This window comes from Palaemon carinicauda, chromosome 7, assembly GCF_036898095.1.
Source record: "Palaemon carinicauda isolate YSFRI2023 chromosome 7, ASM3689809v2, whole genome shotgun sequence".
Classification (NCBI taxonomy): domain Eukaryota; kingdom Metazoa; phylum Arthropoda; class Malacostraca; order Decapoda; family Palaemonidae; genus Palaemon; species Palaemon carinicauda.
In genome coordinates, this window is record NC_090731.1 from 130841693 (window position 1) to 130863903 (window position 22211).

The window sequence follows — 22211 nt, forward strand, 5'->3', positions numbered from 1 at the left end:
GGACGAACTCACTCTAATCCCAAGTCAAGACGACTGACGTTTAGTGTTCACGCTTGAGACTGACATTATTTATCAAATTACCTTGGCACCAACAGAGGGCTGAAATAAATATCTCATTACGTAAAGGTAAGATTGCATATTGTAATGAATGGCTTTTGAAGTAAATAAAATGGCTTATGCTAAAAACAGGAATCTTAAAAAGTACAGAAGTAACGATTGACAATTAAAAAGTAAATACTAATAGAATTGAATGATGCCCAAATCTCTTTCCAATGACGTGAGTACTTAGTTATAATTATTTCATTATTTTACACTAATGTTATTTTATTACTTTCAGTGCTTAAGTGTTCACTTGTTTAAAGCTAAAGATACTGTATCCTCCATAATGCAATCCAAGAGTTCATTAGTTGTCGTCGGCCATTTCTAAACAGACTAGATAAGGATGTAATTGCAACCTCCAACGCTCGAGTTAAATCATTTGACTTGATAAAATAAGGATGTACGCTATACAGCGCACTAAGCACTGAAATTCATTTTGCCGGATATACTTTAACTTTCTTACAGACAAAATTTCATCCTTAACGTCATTGATCACCAGTTTTATTACAAATGCTTGTAAAATTATATATCGTATATTTAGTAATAAAACAAGAGAGAGAGCGATAGGCTTTATAATTCGTTGGCATATAAAAACTTCGGCTATTAATTATTTTTGCAAACGTATGTCAGTTCTGCAATTTGAAAAAAAAAAAAAAATATTGGTTATCATTAGTTTTTTTTTTTTTTTTTTTTTTTTTTTTTTTTTTTTAATAGCACTTTCGTCGTCCTTCAAAATTGGCAACGACAGGAGGTAAAATGTGAAGTATAAACACAGCTGAGTTTATGAATACATAATAGAAAATATGTTAACAGCATGTAGTCACACACGCAAACACACATACTATCTATCTATCTATCTATCTATCTATCTATGTATATATATATATATATATATATATATATATATATATATATATATATATATATATATATATATATATATATATATATATATATATATATATATATACACTAATGTACGCAAACCGTCAAAAATGACAGCTACATGCTTGGATAAATAAGAACGCACATACGCACACACACATCTAATCCTTCCCACCCCCTCTCCTTTCCTAACTATGACCCCTCTCACCCCTAGACATTTGGCCATGATACTGAGCGTGACCGAAAATAAATTTATATATATATATATATATATATATATATATATATATATATATATATATATATATATATATATATATACACGTATATATATGTGTGTGTTTATGTGTGTAGCTTGACACGTGCTCTTTATTATATAGGGGAGATGTGTGTGTGCACATTATGAATACACATTCATAATTATACACATAAAATGCACATATAAACTATTTATGTACCGTACACAAAGGGGTTGATATAAAAATGCATAAGTGTTTTGGCACAATGTGGGGTCTCAATTTGGGGGCAGAACGTATCAGATTACTCGAGGAACTCTAAAGGAAAATCATACAGGTTCATACGAGGAACGTTTTCTATACAGAGAAATTTATCCATAGCGCTTTTAATAACATCTGGGGGATATATATTTTCTCTGAATTATATAAAAAAAAAAAACATGCTACTTACAATTTACTAAGATTATTTCATAAAATTCTATATTGAATAATATTGTAAAGGTGGTTTTATGGTTTTAAATATCTATATTGTCTGACAGGTGAAATTTCGGATACAGCTATGAGTTGACAGCAAGTAGGTCCTCTGCGGCCCTGAGTAACGATGACGTCATAGTATATACTGTACTACTGCGGCGCACATGGCATTCCTGTAAATAATGACAGGTGGACTTGATGCCTTGATCAACAACTCTGTGATCTGATTGCGAATTGATGTCTTATATAATTTGAGAACTGGCGAGTCATTTGATATCAAATTGCATTTTGGCTATTTTCAGACATCTTATATTTCATTTTAGTTGCCAGTCTACTCTGCCCGCTGATGACATGCTATATAATAAAATAAACACGTGAGAAACTCCAGAATTCTTATTGGAGTTAATTAGATGGATAAATATGGCATTGAAATTTAACAGATTGAATATTTTGGGACCATAGCAACTGCAGAATCTTGCCACATTTGGAGATTGCAGACTTGGCAACCATTAAAGCCGATGCACTTCAATCTGGAAATACTGTTGGCAATCAATTCAGAGCATCTACTATTGATCGTCTGTCAATCATTCTGATTCAATCTATTAAGACGTTAGTGAACGTCAAAACGTCTTCAAATTAAAACAACAACGAACTGCTTAAACTAATTAATGCGTTGTTTTCTTCATATCGTAGCTCTTCTTTTCACGCTTTTATCTTAGGATGAACAACATGGAAATAATAACACACTGAACGAGTTTATTTTTTTCATAAATAATACTTCATGGCAAGAAACTTGAATTATGTAAATTTTAAAATTTTGCAAGATATGTGACATAGTTGAAATTGATATGGATTTTTTTTTTGTCACTAAATTTGATTTTATGTTAGTCTTTTTAAATGTTGCAAAACTCCAGTTGATTATCAAACATTAGTTTTCGATGGTAATTTTACTCAAAAAGTCCTGAGTCAAACTATAGAAGATATGAAATTGATAAACAAAAATTCCACATCTTATACAAACACCGTCTCATATTGGTGCTACCTTCAGTGTGTCTTGCATAGCACACTCATCGTCTTATGTTTTCCCTTAGTTTTCTCTGATCCATTCTACCTAACTGTTCATCTCCTTCAACTTTCTTAGCCCCTATTTCCTCATGTCATTTAATACGAAATCCTTATTTACAATCCATATCAGCTACTCTTGTCCCGCAATTATTTTCAGTAACTAATAATTATGATGATGATGATAAGCCCTGACATAAATAATTCAGTGATGACTTAATTTTCATGCACAATGGCATACACACTTGTAAAGACTTATCCAGTCCTAGATAGTTAACAAAACTTTACTGGCTAGTACATAAGTAACGCGTTCGCCTAGCATTCGCATGACAACAGATCGATGCCATCCCAGGACCGTGAGTTTAAGCTTTTTACTGGGGACGCCACTGTTGTGGTTGGGCACCACAGTTGGGGGTTGGGCTTGCCCGGTTGACGATCTGGGGATCATCTATTTTGATGTAACTGGAACTGAAGCAAGACACCTGTAAATGATTATATGTTTTTTTTTTTTTTTTTTTTTTTTTCTTAAATGATGACTACACACGGGCTGTGAAAAAAATAAACCTTACACAATACATTGCCACAAATACCAGTGCCTACAAATATACAATTTTACATTAAATTAAAATTCCAACTAATCAGCCCTTTGTTAATAATTCCAATGAATATCAGTTGGTACTTTCTTATCAACAGAAACTTGCCTGATTTATTCAATTTTCACTAAGCTGCAATGCAAAGGCAATTTATAATTCTACCAACTTGCACTTCAACTACAATAAATTCAACGAAAATTAAAATTCCTATCATGCTGCACTTAAATAAAAAGCTTAAATCTTATTCTTTCTTAATTAAGGATTTGTATACTAAGCTGAATTCTAAAAGTTTTAACCCTAAATCGATGGAACTTTAGTTCGAAGTTTGTGAATAAGTTTTTTCAGCAGGCTCTATAGTGTTGCATTTCAAAGTTTTATTTGTCTTGTTTCATATTACTAGTTCCCTTTCCTTTGTTATTTTTCTTTTATTATCCATTTCTAAATTTGAATTTTCTTTTCAGTACAGGGCTGCTTTTCCTAAAATGGCCCTTGCACAAGAGTTGCAGTTTGGTTTATTACAACAACAATGACAATAATAATGATAATCAACTTTTAAAATGTTACTTTTACGAAAATGGTTATAGTTTAACCCACAACAATAAAAAACTTGTAATATTTTGCATTTTCAACAAGGGTTGCAGTTTTATTAACAACAGCAGCATCAACAACAATAATAATAATGGTAATGATAAATTATAAAAATGGGCATTTAATATTTTTGCTTTTCTACAAGCGTTGCCCCTTGATTTGTAAAAGTGACAATAACAATAAATTAGACTATAACATTAATTCCTATCAATCTTCATCTTACAGCTCCAACCGCAGAAAAATGGGGGTGAAGGAAATTTGCGAAGTGTGTGACGCTGAAGAGGCGCCCGTCCCCTGCCCTGAGTGTAACCAGGTCTTCTACTGCTCAACCAGTCATCAGGAAGATCACTGGGAGGAACATAAAGACACTTGTATACCGACTGTCATCGAAGTGAAAGATCCTGAGAGAGGAAGGTAAAAAAAGAGAGAGAGAGAGAGAGAGAGAGAGAGAGAGAGAGAGAGAGAGAGAGAGAGAGAGAGAGAGAGAGAGGGGGGGGGCAATAGATAGAAAGATAAAGCGAAAGAGAGAGAAAGAGAGAAAGATAGAGAAAAAAAGAGAGAGAGAAAGATAGAAATAGAGAGAGAGAGAGAGAGAGAGAGATAGAGAGAGAGAATGTTGACCTTGATAAAACTATTTCTATTCGGAGACAATGGGTTTCGACTCCACTTTTCACTGTTTGATGAATCATTGTTTAGTTTGAATGATTAAAATGATTAACATAGACTGATGAAATTTCATGATCTGTCTGTATGATTATTCAGCAAATCAAATCGTAATTTCATGGAAGCGAGAAAAAAAAAATATTCTAATTTACTAACAAACGTCATTAGTTACAATATCAATCATATAGTTTCAATATTCAATAAGACATGATCTTTTCTTTACTAGAACTAATGAGGATGATATAAATTCTAACATTCCTCTAAGTTTATTCAGTTAAATTCATGATTGGGTCAGTTCTGCCAGAAATTCCACCCCCTCCCGGTCTATGGAACCGAGCCAATGTTGCCCTTTGATCTACTTGAAGTTTTTTTCTTTTTTTTTTTTTGCTTTGTGTAAATATACTCACGCACACACACACCATTTACCTACATATATACTTAACCTAGTGTCCAAGTATGGAATGTTTACATGCGTATATGAGAATATGTTTATATGCTACACGGATATTTTTTGGATAACTTAATGAAATTGATATGCTAGAATATTTTGATTAATATGCAAGAATATTTTGCACATATTTACTTACACGTGAGTAAGAATAGATACAAATACAGTATTTCAACGGCCTACAGCCTGAAATAAAAGTAATGCTAAAACATAAAAGTTAAATGGAATTATATCTCCTTGTGTTTTCTTCAGATAAGACTTGCTCAACTGATAAGAATTGTAGTGATTATGGCATCAAACATGAAACCCCAAATTGACATCTATGCAAGAAAAATTTCTTTTTCGAAAATTCAGTTTGCAAAATAAAAAAAAAATACCCTCTCTAGTTACGGCAAATAACGAATCATTAATCTTTTTTTTTTCAGATATTTAGTGCCGAGTCATAATGTGAAAGCAGGCGAACTTCTTTTCAAGGAAGAACCGATAGCTCTGGGACCAAGAGCTTCTTCTCGTCCAGTGTGTCTAGGATGTCACAAAAGCATCACAGATATGTACTTCACAAGATGTCCAAAATGTCTATGGCCTCTGTGTTCACTTCCTTGTGCCACTTCAGAGTTACACGTTGCAGAGTGCCCTGTTTTGGCGAACGACAAAGCTAAAAAAGGCCAGCCTGCTGATATATCAGAAACACGACGTTATGACTGTATCCTTGTCCTCCGTTGTCTTCTGCTACGTAACACCAACCCTACGGCATGGCGACGCCTACTCAGTATGGCCAGCCACGCCGTCCAACTGGAAATGGAAAAGGAACCCTATCACATGGCCACTATAAAATACATCACAGATATTTTGAAAGCAAATTTTCAGCCTAAACTTGTTCATCACGCGAGAGGGGCGATTATGGCCAACTGCTTCGAATGGCGAAGTCCAACAGATGTGAGTCTTCGTGGAATGTACCCAAAATTAGGTCGCATCAACCATTCCTGTTACCCAAACGTGACAGTCTCATCTGACTCTGGGGGAGCCATGTATGCCAGAGCTGCTGTTGACATTAATGCTGGAAGTCCCCTCTACATAACGTACACAGGGATCACTGAGCCAGTCTGGGAGAGACACGCTTACACAAACGCCGTCCATTACTTCACCTGCGACTGCCAACGATGTAGCGACCCAACTGAACTCGGTCTACATTATTCTGCGCCTAAGTGTGAAAAATGTAAAAAACAATATTTAGAACCAAAGACTTGGCTTTGGGACACTATCTGGGAATGTCCCGCGTGTCACAATGCGATTCCGGATCTATTAGTGAAAATGGAATATAGTCAATGGCTCTCAAGATTTGACTGTAATGACACTTTCATCAGAACAAATCCCAAAGGAGTGCAAAACGTCCTAGAAAAGGTCGAATATGCCTTCCATGATACACATCACATTTGGGTAATGGCCGCCCAAGTAGCAATAAGGACTCTGCAGGGCAACAATACCCGAGAGTCGTTGATCTTCAAGAACAAATTGTGGGAGCGTCTCCTGAAGATCTACAATGCGTTGGAGCCTGGGCTGACGTTGAGGCGCGGTAAGACATATACAACTATTCGACCCTTTTCATTAACTCTCCTTAATGTTAGGTATAAAATAGGGAAATTTCTTCTAGTTTATCATCACAGTTAGATATAAAGATTAAAAGTATAAAATATTTTTTTTTACCAAATATAGGGGGCTGAGTTTTAGATGATCGAGAATTTGGTTAAAATCACACCATTGCATTGTTATATGATACAGAAACTTTCCCATGTCATGGTAAATTTTATCCTTTATCTAGGTTCTCCAAGTAAAATGCTCGAAATTTGGATTTTTAAATGCAGATTTTATTTTCTGCATATCAACACATAAAGCCAATATTGTATATTATTTCTAACTTACAAGACCACTGGAATCCTCCGAAATAAAAAATGTAATCTTGCCTTCGTTTTCGATAAATATGGCAGCGAAAAAATTAGTGTTGAGGTCTTGAAGAACCTTATATCAAGATGGAATCAACTTTTGAGTTCACCCGAACAATTAGTCTTATTGCTAAGTGCTGGCAAGATTTGTTCCCAACATTTTAAACCCATGGATTAACCTACAAGGGACCTCCTAAGCACTGCGATAGGTTAGCTAGATTTCGAGCACCAATCACTCGAGAGTCAATTGCTTCTTGTGTCCCAAATTAGATTTCTTTTTCTTTGAAATTCAAGTAAACATAAATTGTGAAATTCTATGAATTAAGTCTTGGGAAATTACGGTTAACACAGATTGTAAATTTTAAGAAATCTGTTGAAAACATTAAGACATTATCTTCACATACTCGATTACTGAAGCTTATAATCCTTTATAGTACTGTGAGAATACTATTGAAATTCCTAAAACACTTCGTCTAAAAACCAAAAATATCACATTTATATATGAATTTGATTAACCAGACATTTTATTTGAACTAGCCGACCAACGTTCACATGCGATAATAGGATTAAAAAAAAATGTATATCATCGAGGAAAAAAATAGTACAGCTTAGTTTTCAATTGCTATAAAGTATTTGAATTTCCGATATTCTACTTAACCAGATTCTTATTTTTCATTTCAGGTACAACCTTATACGAGTTAGGGGTATGCCAGGCCCTTCTCACGAGTGTTGAAATGAGCGAGGGACGTCTCACGGATCACTTTTACGATGTTTACATGAGGAGAGCCTTGGGTCTCCTTCACGAAGCCATTGACATCCTGAACCTCCAGCCCCTGACCTCTCATGAGAGACTCTGGTACAAAAAGGCAGTGGAAAAGGCCGAGGCCATTTCCCAGGAACTCAAGAGGTTCAACAGCGAAGAGAAGAAGATCAGCAGTTTGATCGTGTCGGAAAATCAAAATGAGCTTGGGAAAGTGATCTAAATGTATGGGGGATCATTGCGATTAGCTTACAACCGATTGGTTTCATTGTTGCTTTTGTATTGAACTAAGGTGTTCTTAAAAAGGCTGAACGTGCATTGGACATTAGGTCCTGATACATGTACGATCAGCTTATAATTGATTAATTTCAATGTTGTGTTTGTTTTGAACTCGTATAAGTATTTTTTAAAAATGCTAAATGTGATATATGGAAGAGTTTCTTGTGTCTGAAAACCAATTTCCTAAATTTATTTTAAAATTTTATTTTTTTATTTAATCTGATTTTGTTTTACCCTCTGTCATCCTACGAATCTATGACACTATGTATACGTATACTCAATTTTTTTAATGAGGCGCATTTGCACTGACTCACAGGGGTGCCCTTAGTTCGAAAAAGTTTTCTACTGGCTGATTGGTTAGAATTATTTTGTCCAACCAATCAGCTGAAAGAAAACTTTTCCGAGCTAAAAGGGTACCCTTGAGAGTCAGTGCAAATGCACCTCATTAAAAAAATGAGTATAAGAACCATTTTGTATGTACAATGTCCGAATGCTAACATAGAATGGAAGTTAGTCTATTTTCTCAATTCTTGTAAGTGACATCTACTTGACTTTATTCAGAGACGTTTAAAAGTACACCCTTGCACGACTTGTTTTCTCAGACTGATCTTCATTCCATTATTTATAACCGAGTGCTTTGTAGTACAAGTTTTGGATTGTTTCCCTTTTTTGACCATGGAATACCTATTCCTACTCATCAGGACTAAAATGTATTTATATATAATTTCTTTCTTTACATTTGCATGATCTCATGATTATCGGAGTAACAAAATATATATATATTTTTGTATGCCCTCTGTTTTTAACCTTCGAGATATCCCAATTCGTTCTGAAGATAACTGTTAAAAAAAGATAAAATAAATATGAATAAAAAATGTCTTCTCATTTCTCATTACACATAAGATTCGTACTTTTGTGGACAGTATTCGATGAATAGTAATCAACACTCCAGGACTGAGATTAGGAATCATATGAACGAATTAAAAGTTTGTTATAATTTTTTGTTATAATATGGGTTAACTAATCGGTACATCATGTTGACAGAAATTTGATTAATTAACTTATTCCAAATGTCACTTATCTTTAAAAAAGGAAAAACAATATTGAAGCAATAGGACAAGTATTTTGTGTGAAAGCTTTTAAGCTTTTTAGCTTTTTAGACTGACTTTAGCGCTGCATTTGACCTCCTTGATATCATTCAAGCAGTTGACAATGGAAAAGTTATAACATCCTTAAAACCATATGAATAATGACGCTCTATGAGAGCTGCAAAAAAAAAAATCAGGATCTAAGAAGCAAAAAATCTAATAAGTATCTTGAATTACGGCTAACCATCACCTGATAAGGATCTTTAATCAGACATTACCGTAGCTCAGAGTTAGAGTTGCCTAAAGAAGCATGACAAAAGTTCATATAATTGATCGCCGTTTAGAAGCTCTTTGACGATCAAATATATTTCACAACTTAGAGCATTTCAAGGGTTATTTTATCATCTTGGGAGTATATTACGGACTACTTACACAATAATGATAACAAAATCTAATGGAACCAAAAGGTTGTCTCAAAAAATGTATTGTTTATAACAAAGCTCAATATAGGGCATCAATCTATTCTAGTCAACTTGAGAAAAATAACCACCCCTTCTTTGGCTGAAAAGGTAAACAGGTCCATTTGTTGGGACCAGTACATCTTCCAATCTTACTTCATTGGCTACGATTGAAAAATACAATCTAACACTAGGGACAAAGCTGAGGTATCATATGTCTTGTTCATGTTCTGTAAGGGTACAGAACAAGATATTGAAGCAATCGGACAAGTATTTTGTGTGATAGCTTTTTAGACTGACTTTAGCGCTGTATTTGACCTTCTCGATATCATTCAAGCAGTTGACAATGGAAAAGTTATAACATCCTTAAATCAACATGAATACTGAGGCTCTATGGAAGGGAACTGCAGTCTCCAACTCAGGAAAATAAGGCGCTAAAGGATGTTAACGGGAGCTCCACATTGAAATCAATCTTATGGAAGATGACCAAGTAGGAAATAATTTCCATGATGATAATGATGATTACTATGAGAGCTGCAACATTTGTTGGAAAATCAGGATGATAACAGCGCAAGGGCTCCATCAGCAAAATCAACCCAGTGAAAAAAAAAAAAAAAAAAAAAAAAAACATATGTTGAGGTCAGTTACAACGTTAAAATATATCAATCATATATAAACTATGAAACGACACCTGTCACCCTGCACATGAGAAAAACATTTGCAACAAATTTGAATTTTTAAAGTTCCAGCTATTAATCCGCCAGCTTAGGAAAATCACTCGGAAATATGGTCACAGCTAGACGGTAATAATATTAGAATTGACTGCATACAAGATGGTGCAGTCAGGGAAGATCCGAATAAAAAGGATGGACAAAGTTATGAAAAACTTATGCAACAAGCACAAAAAAAGCAACTGAACGACGGCGTCAGAGATTAATATCAGGATCAGGGAAAAATAATAAAACAGACAGCAAGTTTTTATATAACAAAATAAGATGAGAGACGGAAGCTTCAGATCAGACAGGAAAACAATACTCAAAACAAGCTAGAAAGAAAATTCAAACATTTCCTTAGGCTATAATTATCAATAAATCTTATGACTTTCAACATGCCCTATTTTCGGTGCAATTGAAGAAGAAACAGGCCTTAACGTGGTGAAAGGGTTTGTGCATCGCCACGGTCAGTAAAGCTGTACTATTAGGGCCACCCATATTAGGTTGAAATCGCAACAATGGATATTTTATATTGTTCAAGAGTGTCGGGTATGTTGCTTGCTGCTTGTTTTTTGTATTCATTATGTAATAAGGCCAAAATATATGGCAAGTAATTACCATCGTTAACTATAGTACATTGAATGTTATGTCTAGATTTGAACTTGACCACAACTTTATTCAGCATCTTGTTTGCTGCCAGCAAAGTCTAGCAATACAATATTCATAAGTGTTCGGGAATAATTATTATCCAGCGTCTTGCCACTTGTAAACAATTTCCAAAAGTACCTCATGCTGATGAAAGTTGATAATCTCTGATAAAATAAAAATCTATTCATACTTTATACATATAATTGGTAGTCTACTTCAACTCCCCTTTGTATTCGTTTTCTTTCAAAACTTAATTTAATGACAGAAAACAATAAAATTGATGGCAGACTTTCCCAAATGAGATTTGCAACAAAAGCTACACATTTATTCATCTTGTTATTGTCGTTGAGAACTTACGATCACTTTTGTTATTATTTAATATGCCAGAAAACAAATTTATTTTATAGATCGGCAGACACAGGTCAACACAAGCATAGAAAAAGGTTAGCTTAATTTCCTTTTACTAAATTCGAGATGTGTATGATCTGAAATAACCTAGTAAGGACAGTGAGACGAGCTATCATCAACAACTGACGGTTTATTCAAACAGGTGCGAGAATATAATACAAGGTGCGGACGGCAATGTAGCATGCGCGCTGGCGCCAATCGGGCTTGAACCAACCGCCACAAAATGTGTGTTTTTTTCACACGTACAAATACTTGAAATACAAGTCAATAGAAATATGTAGTGAAATGATAAATACATGAAATTGTAGCTCTGAGGGAGCGGAACAAATATATACAGTTAGCCACAGTGTGGCGAAAGGAGAATTTAAATGAAATGGAGAATTCGATGCGAATGCTGGACGACGGAGGGAGCGATGTCCTTACAAGTACTCCCCCCCAAAAAAAAGAAAACATCAGGAGGTGTAGAAGGCTGACGAGGCTAGTCTTCGTATCGTTTCGGGCATCGGAGGGTTCCTCTTGTTCTTGAAAAAAGGGGCGCGTCGGCGGTTGGCGTATAGATCGCTACCTCTCGTTGTCGTTTGTTGCTTTTCTTCTCATTGGGCGCCTTGTTTTGAGGTGGCACTCTGGATCTGGCAGGTCCCGCGGAGGCAGTGTTGCTTCCTTCGAGAAACGCCGGTTTCACGCGGTCTATTGAGACCTAGTCCTCTTGGACATGCACGTCGAGAAGGAAGGCTTTCGTCGTTTTCTTGATTACTCGGTAGGAGCCTCGATAGGGTCTGGTTAGCGGCTGTCGATGAGCGTCGACACGGACGAAAACATACCCGCAGTCGTCCAGGTTCCTTGGCTTGAAGTGCTTAGTTCTGTCCTGGTAAGTTTTAAGACATGGCCTGAACTTCCTGGCGATGTCTTTAAGATGATCCAGCTGTGTGTCGTCGGTTGATGTGGGAAAGAATTTGCCGGGAACTGCGAGCACCTCTCCATAAACCTTTTCAGCGGGCGATGGCTCGCCATCTGCGCGAGGGGCGGTGCGAAGGCCGAGAAGTACCCAAGGAAGTCATGATTTCCAGTCCCCGTCGGTGCAGCTCGCCATCAGTGATGCCTTGAGGGGGCGATGAGTTCGTTCGATCATGCCGTTTGCTGCGGGGTTGTATGCCGTGGTGCTGTGGAGTGTCGTTCCCATCAGGTTTGCCAGAGCGAGCCATATCTCTGACAGGAAAACGGGGCTTCTGTCCGTCGTGATGTTGTCAGGAACGCCAAATCTGCTCACCCAGTTCGACAAAAGGGCTTCGGCGCATGCTTGGGTTGTGGCTTCGGTCACCGGTGATGCTTCCAACCACCTCGTGGAGCGATCGATGATTGTCAGCAGGTAGCAAGCAGATCCCGAAGGCAGCAAAGGTCCCACGACGTCGATGTGGATGTGACCGAAACGTATTTTCGGTTGGGGAAAATCACCTATCCCCGATTCGGTGTGACGGCTGCTCTTGCTCGTTTGGCAATTGATGCATGTCTTCGCCCATTCCCGGGCGTCCTTTTTGATCCCTGGCCAGATGAACTTTTCAGAGAGGAGGAGAGCAGTGGTGCGTCCCGAGGGGTGTGAAAGTCCATGGATGATGTCAAATATTTTTCTTCTGCAGGAAGCCGGAATCCAGGGACGTGGGCGGCCAGTGCTGGTGTCGCAGAGGATAGTTTTTCCTGCCGGCCCGAGGGGAATTGCAGTTATCTTGAGAGCAGATGGCCGCGTCAGGTGATCCTGTGCCTCTGGGTTGGTGCGCTGCTCGGATCCGAGGTTGGCGTAGTCAATTCCCAGGTGGATTGCGTCGATTTCAATCCTTGAAAGGGCGTATGCGACTAGGTTTTTCTTTCCGGGAACGTAGCTTATGGTGCACCCGAATTCGGCGATTGCTGCGAGATGACGTTGTTGTCGGGAGGACCATGCGTCTGTCGATTTTGTGAAGGCGTGTACGAGGTGTTGATGGTCCGTCGCGATGGTGAAGGGTGTGCCCTCTAGGATTGTGCCTGAAGTGGCGGACGGCGAGGTAGACGGCGAGGAGCTCCCTGTCGAAGGTGCTGTATCTTGTTTCGGCGGGTTTCAGTTTTCTGCTGAAGAATGCCAATGGTCGAGGAGAGCCATCGACGAGCTGCTCCAGCACAGCCCCACAGGCGACGTTGCTGGCGTCGGTCGTCAGTTGCAGAGGGGCGTTATCATCGAAGCAAGCCAGGGTGGTGGCATTTGCAAGGGCGTCCTTTGTCCAGGTGAATGCGTGTTGTTGTGGGGAACCCCACTCAAGTTTCTTCGCCTTTCCATTCAGGACGTCGTCGAGGGGTGTCAGGGTCTGTGCAATGTTGGGGATGAAGCGCCTGTAGTAATTGACCATCCTCAGGAACTCCTGAAGTTGGCGGGTGGTCGTAGGTGTCGGGAACTTTCTGATGGCGTCCACCTTGGTTGTCATGGGTTTTACGCCACTCGAGAACCCGCTATGACCAAGAAAGTCCACTCCTTTGGCGCCGAACGTGCATTTGTCGCAACGTACAACCAGGCCATTCTCCTGCAGGCGTTTGAGGACGGCGCAGACGTGCCTCCGGTGTTCCTCCTTGGTCCTTGAAAATATCAGGATGTCGTCAACGTAGCAGACGCAGAATGGTAGGTCGCCCAGGATGCTATCCATTAGGCGTTGGAAGGTCGCCCCGCATTGCGTAGACCGAAGGTCGAGTATGCGAAGGTGTAGGATCCGAACGGTGTCACAATGGCAGTTTTCGGAATGTCCTCTGGAAATAAGGGGACCTGGAAGTAAGACTTGAGAAGGTCCATCTTGGTGAAGTATTTCGCGCCATGCAACGCACTCGTTAGGCCTTACATGTTGGGCAGAGGGTAGTGGTCGGGCGTTGTGATGAGGTTGAGGCGCCTGTAGTCGCCGCAAGGTCTCCAGGTCCCGTCAGGCTTCTTTACCATGTGTAGGGGAGATGCCCAGGGGCTCGATGCTTTCTTACAGATACCCATGCATTCCATGTCCTCAAAGGCCCGTTTGGCGTCCCTCAGCTTCTGGGGAGGGAGGCGGCGGAATTTGGCGTGTGTAGGAGGTCCCGTCGTCGTGATGTGGTGGTAGATCCCGTGCTTGGAGGGGGATCCCGGCGATTGGCGGAGCTCGGGCTTGAAAACGTCAGGAAATTCTTGCAGAAGGTCGGCATAGGGCTGCGTCATTACAGCAGATACGGATATTGTGGCAGGGCCGGCTCTTAGGGCGCAGAACTAGTAGGTTCCTGTGTCGATGAGGCGTTTCCCAGCATCATCAACGAGTGGTCCGTGGTGAGCAAAGAAATCTGCACCGAGGAGGGGGCGACTGACGTCATCGATGGCGAAGGGCCAGGAATACGAACGGCCCATGATAGATATTCTGAGAACCCTAGTCCCATAACACCGTATGGGAGACCCGTTGGCGGCGACAGGCGAGGGGGCTTCTTTGCTGGGACCACGGTCTAGGTCAGCTTGTGACGGCGGGAACGTTGACTGCATAGCGCCGGTGTCGACCATGAGTCTATGGTTGGAGACGGTGTCGAGGATATAGAAACCATTCTTGCTTTGGTTTCCTGCAGCTGCGATGGTGGCAGGTGGTTTCTTCTGGCGTCATCTTCTAGGGAAATTGCATGGTGCCCTACATTTCTTGGCATCGCTGCCGAACTGCTGATGGTAGAAACACAACGCTGGATTAGGCCTAGGGCTCGGACATATCAGTTGCGGTGGTTTCCTCCTTGCCAGAGCGTTGATCTCGTCGTCGTCGTCAGGAGGCGTTGCTGAAGAGTCTATGGAAGAGCAGCTGAAGGAGGAGAACGAGGACGATACTGATGATGCCCCGAGGCGGGATGCTTTGGAGGCCTCGTGGAGCTTCTGAGCCTTCGACAGGAGTTCGTTCATCGGAAGCGTGTCGGCGTCTGTCAATTGGGCCCTTACGTCCTGCGGCAGGCGTCAAAGGAAAATCTCGCGAGATAGGCTAATGTCGCGCTGTCGGCCGTTGCTGTCGATCTCGGGAAGCATTAGCAGGCCGGTCAACTCGTCCCACGCCTCGACAGGAGAGGTGTCACCCATGAGTTTGCCGGCGAGATCCAGGACTTTCTGTGCCCTTGCTGAAACGGAGAGGAAGTAGATACCGATTAGTTTCGTTCTCAGGTCGTCGTAGGAAACTTGGCCAGCCTGGGCGTCGAGCCATGGGGAAATCTTGTCGAATACCTCCTCTGGGATGCAGGTGAGAACGATGTCGGCCTTGGCGCAGGAGCCGCTGAGCCTAGCAACTCGGAAGAGTATGTCTGCTCTCAGGAACCAGGAATCGGTGTTGTGTTGAGAAAATGGCGGCAGTTTGACTTTGGGCGTGGAGGCGAGGCCGTTGGCCGTGATGGGCGGGTTGAATCCGCCATTGTGGTCAGTCGACGAGTCGGCGAAGAGGTGGGAAGTTGAGATGTCGGTTAAGCTCATCCTACTGCCTTACAAACGCACCGAGGTGTGGGAACACCAAAGGCCGAAGCTCATGCCTAAGGTAACGGAGTAAAAGAAGGTAGCACGGCCGTAATAAGTCCGTTAATGGCAAAGCCAAAACCGCTGATGCTACTTCAACTCCGGGGTCACCAGTTCTAAGGACAGTGAGACGAGCTATCACCAACAACAACTGACGGTTTATTCAAACAGGTGCGAGACTAATACAAGGTGCGGACGGCAATGTAGCATGCGCGCTGGCGCCAATCGGGCTTGAACCAACCGCAGCAAAATGTGTTTTTTTTTCACGTACAAGTACTTGAAATACAAGTCAATAGAAATATGTAGCGAAATGATAAATACATGAAATTGAAGCTCTGAGGGAGCGGAACAAATATATAGAGTTAGCCACAGTGTGGCAAAAGGAGAATTTAAATGAAATGGAGAATTCGATGAGAATGCTGGACGACGGAGGGAGCGATGTCCTTACAACCTCACCTAACCTTACCCACCTCGACTTGCCCTTACCAGGACAGTTACTTTTATTCAAGGCCTTGCCTCTATTAGGACTAGTTGGTGGGTGCCTCTGCCTCTCTATACTCTTGCCCAAAATCACTTTCACGGAATAAAATAGCAAAATATTCATCATTATTATTATCATTATTGTTATTGTTGTTGTTGTTGTTGTTGTTGTTGTTGTTGAAGCACACATCCAAAATTAACTATTGAAAAATTTCATTCCTACTAACAAATTCTCCATTTCATGAAATACCTAAGGTTAAAAAAAAGCCATCTGAATAGAAACAATGAAAGCATGAAAAAACCCAAATGAAAAATCATTAAAGAAATACATATTTATAATACCCGATTTTCAAGGTGCATCAAGTTATCATTAGAATCCCGCTCAATTAGTAATTTAAATGTTAAACAAAAGGGGAAAGAACATTTGTTGAGAAATGCCTAGTTTAACTTATGATAAAAACATAATTAAATGATTGACATCAATTTTCATAATGCTACTGTGTATGTAGTTTTCTAGCTTTCCATAAACGATATATAATGCTATCGACACAAGGCAAAGGAACATTATGGTTCTAAAATAAGATAAGAAAGATGAGAAACGGCAGTTCTATGAAAGGAGCAGCACACGCTATCTTAAGGGGGCGCAGATACCAAGGACGAATGATAACTATTGCGCATGAAATATGGACAAACATTTAATCTTCCATTGCACTAAGGAGGTATAATCACACCATCTTCAAGAGGAATACAGAGGTCTCCCGGGAATAAAGTAAGTAAGGCCAAGATAGGAAAATAACAATATACCAATGGGGAGAGAGTAAAAGATCAAAGGCATCTAGTATTGATATCATAAACTTTTAGTAGGTAGAAGGTTGGCCAGGGCCCCAGCCGCCCGTTGAGTCACTACCGCCAGAGTGTTATGGCGTCCTTTGACTGGCCAGACAGTACTACATTGGATCCTTCGCTCTGGTTACGGTTCACTTTACCTTTGCCTTCACATACACTCAATAGTCTGACCTATTCTTTACAGAGTCTCCTCTGTCCTCATACACCTGACAACACTGAGATTACCAAACAATTCCTCTTCACCCAAGGGGTTAACAACTTCACTGTAATTGGTCAGTGGCTACTTTCCTCTTGATAAGGGTAGAAGAGACTCTTTAGCTATGGTAAGCAACTCTTCTAAGAGAAGGACACTCCAAAATCAAACCATTGTTCTCTATCTAATTTCTCTTCCTCTTGTTTTGTTAAATTATTTAAAGTGTATATATGAAATATTTATTTTAATGTTGTTACGGTTCTTAAAATATTCTATTTTTTCTTGTTTCCTTTCCTCACTGGGCTATTTTCCCTGTCGGGGCCCCTGGGCTTATAGCATCTTGCTTTTCCAACTAGAGTTGTAGCACAACAACAACAACAACAAAAACAAACAAACAAACAAACAAACAAACATACATACATACATATATATATATATATATATATATATATATATATATATATATATATATATAGGAAAATCATTTAATTTCATACGTTGCCGTTAGCATCAAACATTTTGAATTACCACGACAGACTATGGTTAGAAGCGAAGTTACCGCCCTTTCGCTGGTAAATAACACCCCCCCCCCCAAAAAAAAAAAAAAAAAAATTAATACTCAACAGTCAACTGCGGGATTGACACTGTAAGAGACCTGCTAATCAATAAAGTCCTCTTTTAATTGATATCTAATTATAACCAAGTTATCAAACAGTTATTCAGGGTTTGAGATAGCCGAGTGAAACTGCGGTTAAATTGAATTGCCACTTTGATCAAGCTTTTGTAAATTTTACTTTGCCTTTCAGTTTTGAGATTTATAGAGACATGCAATAAGGCTTCAAATAATGCCACTTTATCTACTTCTCAAGAAAAAAACTACAACATTGTTTAGGTAGCTACCAGAGTACATTCCTTGCCAGTTTTTCCTTGAAAAGGAAGATTAACTATCATTCATATTTTACAGACCCAAGTTAACACAATAAGACCATGTTCAATCAAGCAACGAAAATAACAATACCTTTGGTCCTGGGCTAAATTTAAACCCTTTCATGAAACCATCTCTAAGTTACATACAATTGAAAGTTGAAGTAACAAGTTTGACTGAACTGGATTATGGGATTCTCTCTTTCTTGGCTACCTTCTTTTTTACCCCAGTAAAGAAAGTTGCCGCGAACAAATCAAGACCAGTTACACTTAAAAGAAAGGTCAGCCATGACCACTAGTTGCAAAGTTGACCATTGGATATATCAACATAAGAGAATATAATGCATAACGCTTTAGGAACCACGCAAATCCATCATCTTTGTTTGCAATTCATATGCCTGATCGATCATCACTTTATCGATGAAGATGATGATAACGATAAGAGTTATACCTTACCATATCAACCGTGTGGAGAGAGAGAGAGAGAGAGAGAGAGAGAGAGAGAGAGAGAGAGAGAGAGAGAGAGAGAGAGAGAGAGAGAGAGAGAGAGAATCATTCGAACTTTGTTATTATTCCCTTTGCTATTGTAGCTGTTTTTTTTATGACAAAACGTTCACAGGCAAGATCCACTGAAAGAGCAATACTTGTGGTAGGCTACATAGTCGTGGCATTATTATTTTGGTAGACTTAACGAGCCATCTCGTGAATACTCAAATTAATGTCAGAATTAATGAGTTTCTAAGAACCAAAAAATAATAAAGTGTAAAATCATGTATATAGTAAAAAGAGAATGTCTCAAATTAGATAACTTTTGTTTTGATAAGTTTAGCTTTATGAGCATTTTCCCGAATTAAACATCTCGCTTATTCAGCACCTACTTTATTAGGCATGAAGGAATAGCAAAAACCGCACCATATTGATCTCATCTATATTCTAAGGCTAAAGTATAGAATACTATGAGTTTTAATAAACACGATTCTACTGGTCCGTGGTCTTTAAAAGAAAAAAAAAACTTAAAAATTACCTTTTTATTGAAGTATCTTACTAGAAAGGTAATATTCAAGCAAAGTTCAGTACTGGAAAGTTTTATCGAAAAAAATATTTCATATCTATATGAAAACATATAAACCTAATAACTAGCAATTAGGTTTACTTAAATTATTCTTACATTCCATCGAGTTCTAAAGCCAAGGTTACTTCATTATAATCAACTAATCACTCTATTTAGTGAAGTTCCATTTCTTAAAAAACACACATATGAAAACTAACAGAAAACACAACTTTTTACCAAACAATGTAGTCAAGGATAGATCTTGAAACCAGACGGGACATTCATAGAATGTTGAATCATTGATGAAAAACAGCATTATTTCCCATTTATATATATATATGTATATATATATATATATATATATATATATATATATATATATATATATATATATATACTGTATATGTATATATATACATATACTGTACTGTATTTGTATATATATATATATATATATATATATATATATATATATATATAAATATATATATATATATAAATATATATATATATACATATATATATGTATATATATACTGTATACAGTATATATATATATATATATATATATATATATATATATATATATATATATATATATATATATATATATATATATACTGGATATATATACATATACACACTGTATATATACACATATACATATATATACATATACATATGTATATATACAGTATATATATACATATATATACATATATATGTATATATATATGTATATATACAGTATATATATATACATATATATACATATATATGTATATATATGTATATACACAGTATGCATATGTATATATACAGTATATATATGCATATATATGTATATACACATATGTATATATATACATATATATACATATATATACATATATATTACTGAATATATATATATATATACATATACAGTATATATGCTGTATATATATACATATATATACTGTATATATATATACATATACATACTGCATATATAGACATATACATATATATGTATATATACAGTATATATACATATATATACATATATATGTATATATACATATACATATACATATATATATGTGTGTGTGTGTGTGTGTGTGTGTGTGTGTGTGTGTGTGTGTGTGTGTGTGTAATAGCAACAGGCCGGAGAAATTAGGAAAGGAAGGGCTGACCGGATTTTTTTTTCTTTTTATGGCCAAGCGCTTTCTCCAGGCGGTGTAATAAAAACGAGAAAGCGTCCAGTCAGAGATTTTTGCTTTCCCATTTTTCCTGTTATGTTGCTATCAAACACGAACACACACAATTTATTTATTTATATATATATATATATATATATATATATATATATATATATATATATATATATATATATATACTGCAGATATATATAGATAGATAAATAGATAGATAGATATGTTTGTATGTATATATACATAAGTAATATATATATATATATATATATATATATATATATATATATATATAATATACTGCACACATATATATATATATATATATATATATATATATATATATATATATATATATATATATATATATATATGTGTGTGTGTGTGTGTGTGTGTGTGTGTATAAATGTGTATATATACTGTATGTCTATATATACATATATATATATATATATATATATATATATATATATGTATATATATATATACTGTATATATTCCTATATATAATCTATATTTGTCATCATCATCCGCCATAACTCGTCCCTTGCACAACAAAGGCCTCAGACAACCTTCCACTTGCGTCTGTTTATGGGCTCCATGCCCGTTCTTAACAACAAAGTTTCTTAGTTGGTCTATTCATCGCCTTCTCTTCATTCCCCTGCATCTTTTGCAATCTCTAGGGACCCTATTCTATTCTTACTGTCCATCTGTTATCTGTTACTCTGACATGCTCTGACCATTTCTTTATCCTACAAGTTGGTAGAATATCCGCTGTTGCTCTTTTTCGGTCTTTGTGTTATTCCCATCATTATTTTTTCCATAGGTCTTTGAGTTGTAAGTAGTTTATGTTCTAAGGATTTAATAAAGCTCAAAGTTTCTCATGCAAAGTTAATACTGGTAGAACCATCTGATTAAATACTTTTCTTTTCAGAGAAAGTTGCATTTTATTTTCATAATTCCATTTTGTTTACCGAAAGCTCTCCATCCCAAGCTTATCCTTCTTTTAATTTCGGTCTCATGGTCTGGGAAAAGTAGGGAAACACTTACTGTCTGTCCTAAGTACGTATATTCATTAACAATCAATTTTGTTCTCTCTGCATTTACATTGAACAATTTCTTAGTTTTATTTACGTTCATTTTCAGTCCTAATTTTCTGTTTTCTCTATTCAAGTCATCTATCACCTTTTGTAATTCTTCTCATGATTCACTAAACAGAACCATGTCATCTGCAAATCTTGAGTTGTTAAGGTAGGCTATTTATCATTAATGTTAATTCCTACATTTTACCAATTTCAATTTTTAATAACTTCTCCTCGGCATACTGTGAATTATTTAGGAGAGATGGGAGTCTCCCTGTCTAACTTTTCTCACTTGGAATTTGAAAATTTAAGAAATAAGATACGAAAAGATTTTAATAAAAAGAAATTGATTAACATATATCGATAATTGAAAATTTTAAGATGGTTTGAAATTTAAAATTTAAATAATAATTTTAAGATAAATCTTACAAAAACTATATTTTTCAAGAGGCTTTACAAAAGCTGATATACATACATACATACATACATATATATATATATATATATATATATATATATATATATATATATGTATATATATATATATATATATATATATATATATATATATATATATATACATATATATATATATG

At 37.2% G+C, this 22211-nt stretch overlaps 2 protein-coding genes across 6 annotated transcripts in view; one reads left to right on the plus strand and one right to left on the minus strand.

The window, feature by feature from the left end:
- The window catches only part of LOC137644007 (uncharacterized), a 76824-nt gene extending 67929 nt beyond the window's left edge, over positions 1 to 8895 (plus strand). For all 5 annotated transcript variants that reach the window (XM_068376872.1, XM_068376876.1, XM_068376875.1 and 2 more), the window contains 3 exons: positions 4163 to 4351; positions 5474 to 6621; positions 7670 to 8895. In XM_068376872.1, coding sequence (XP_068232973.1) covers positions 4163 to 4351; positions 5474 to 6621; positions 7670 to 7971 — 1639 coding nt within the window. In that variant the 3' untranslated portion in view covers positions 7972 to 8895. The remainder of the gene's footprint in view (positions 1 to 4162; positions 4352 to 5473; positions 6622 to 7669) is intronic.
- LOC137644008 (organic solute transporter subunit alpha-like) overlaps positions 1 to 22211 on the minus strand; it is a 188738-nt gene that overhangs the window by 96313 nt on the left and 70214 nt on the right. The window lies entirely within an intron of this gene.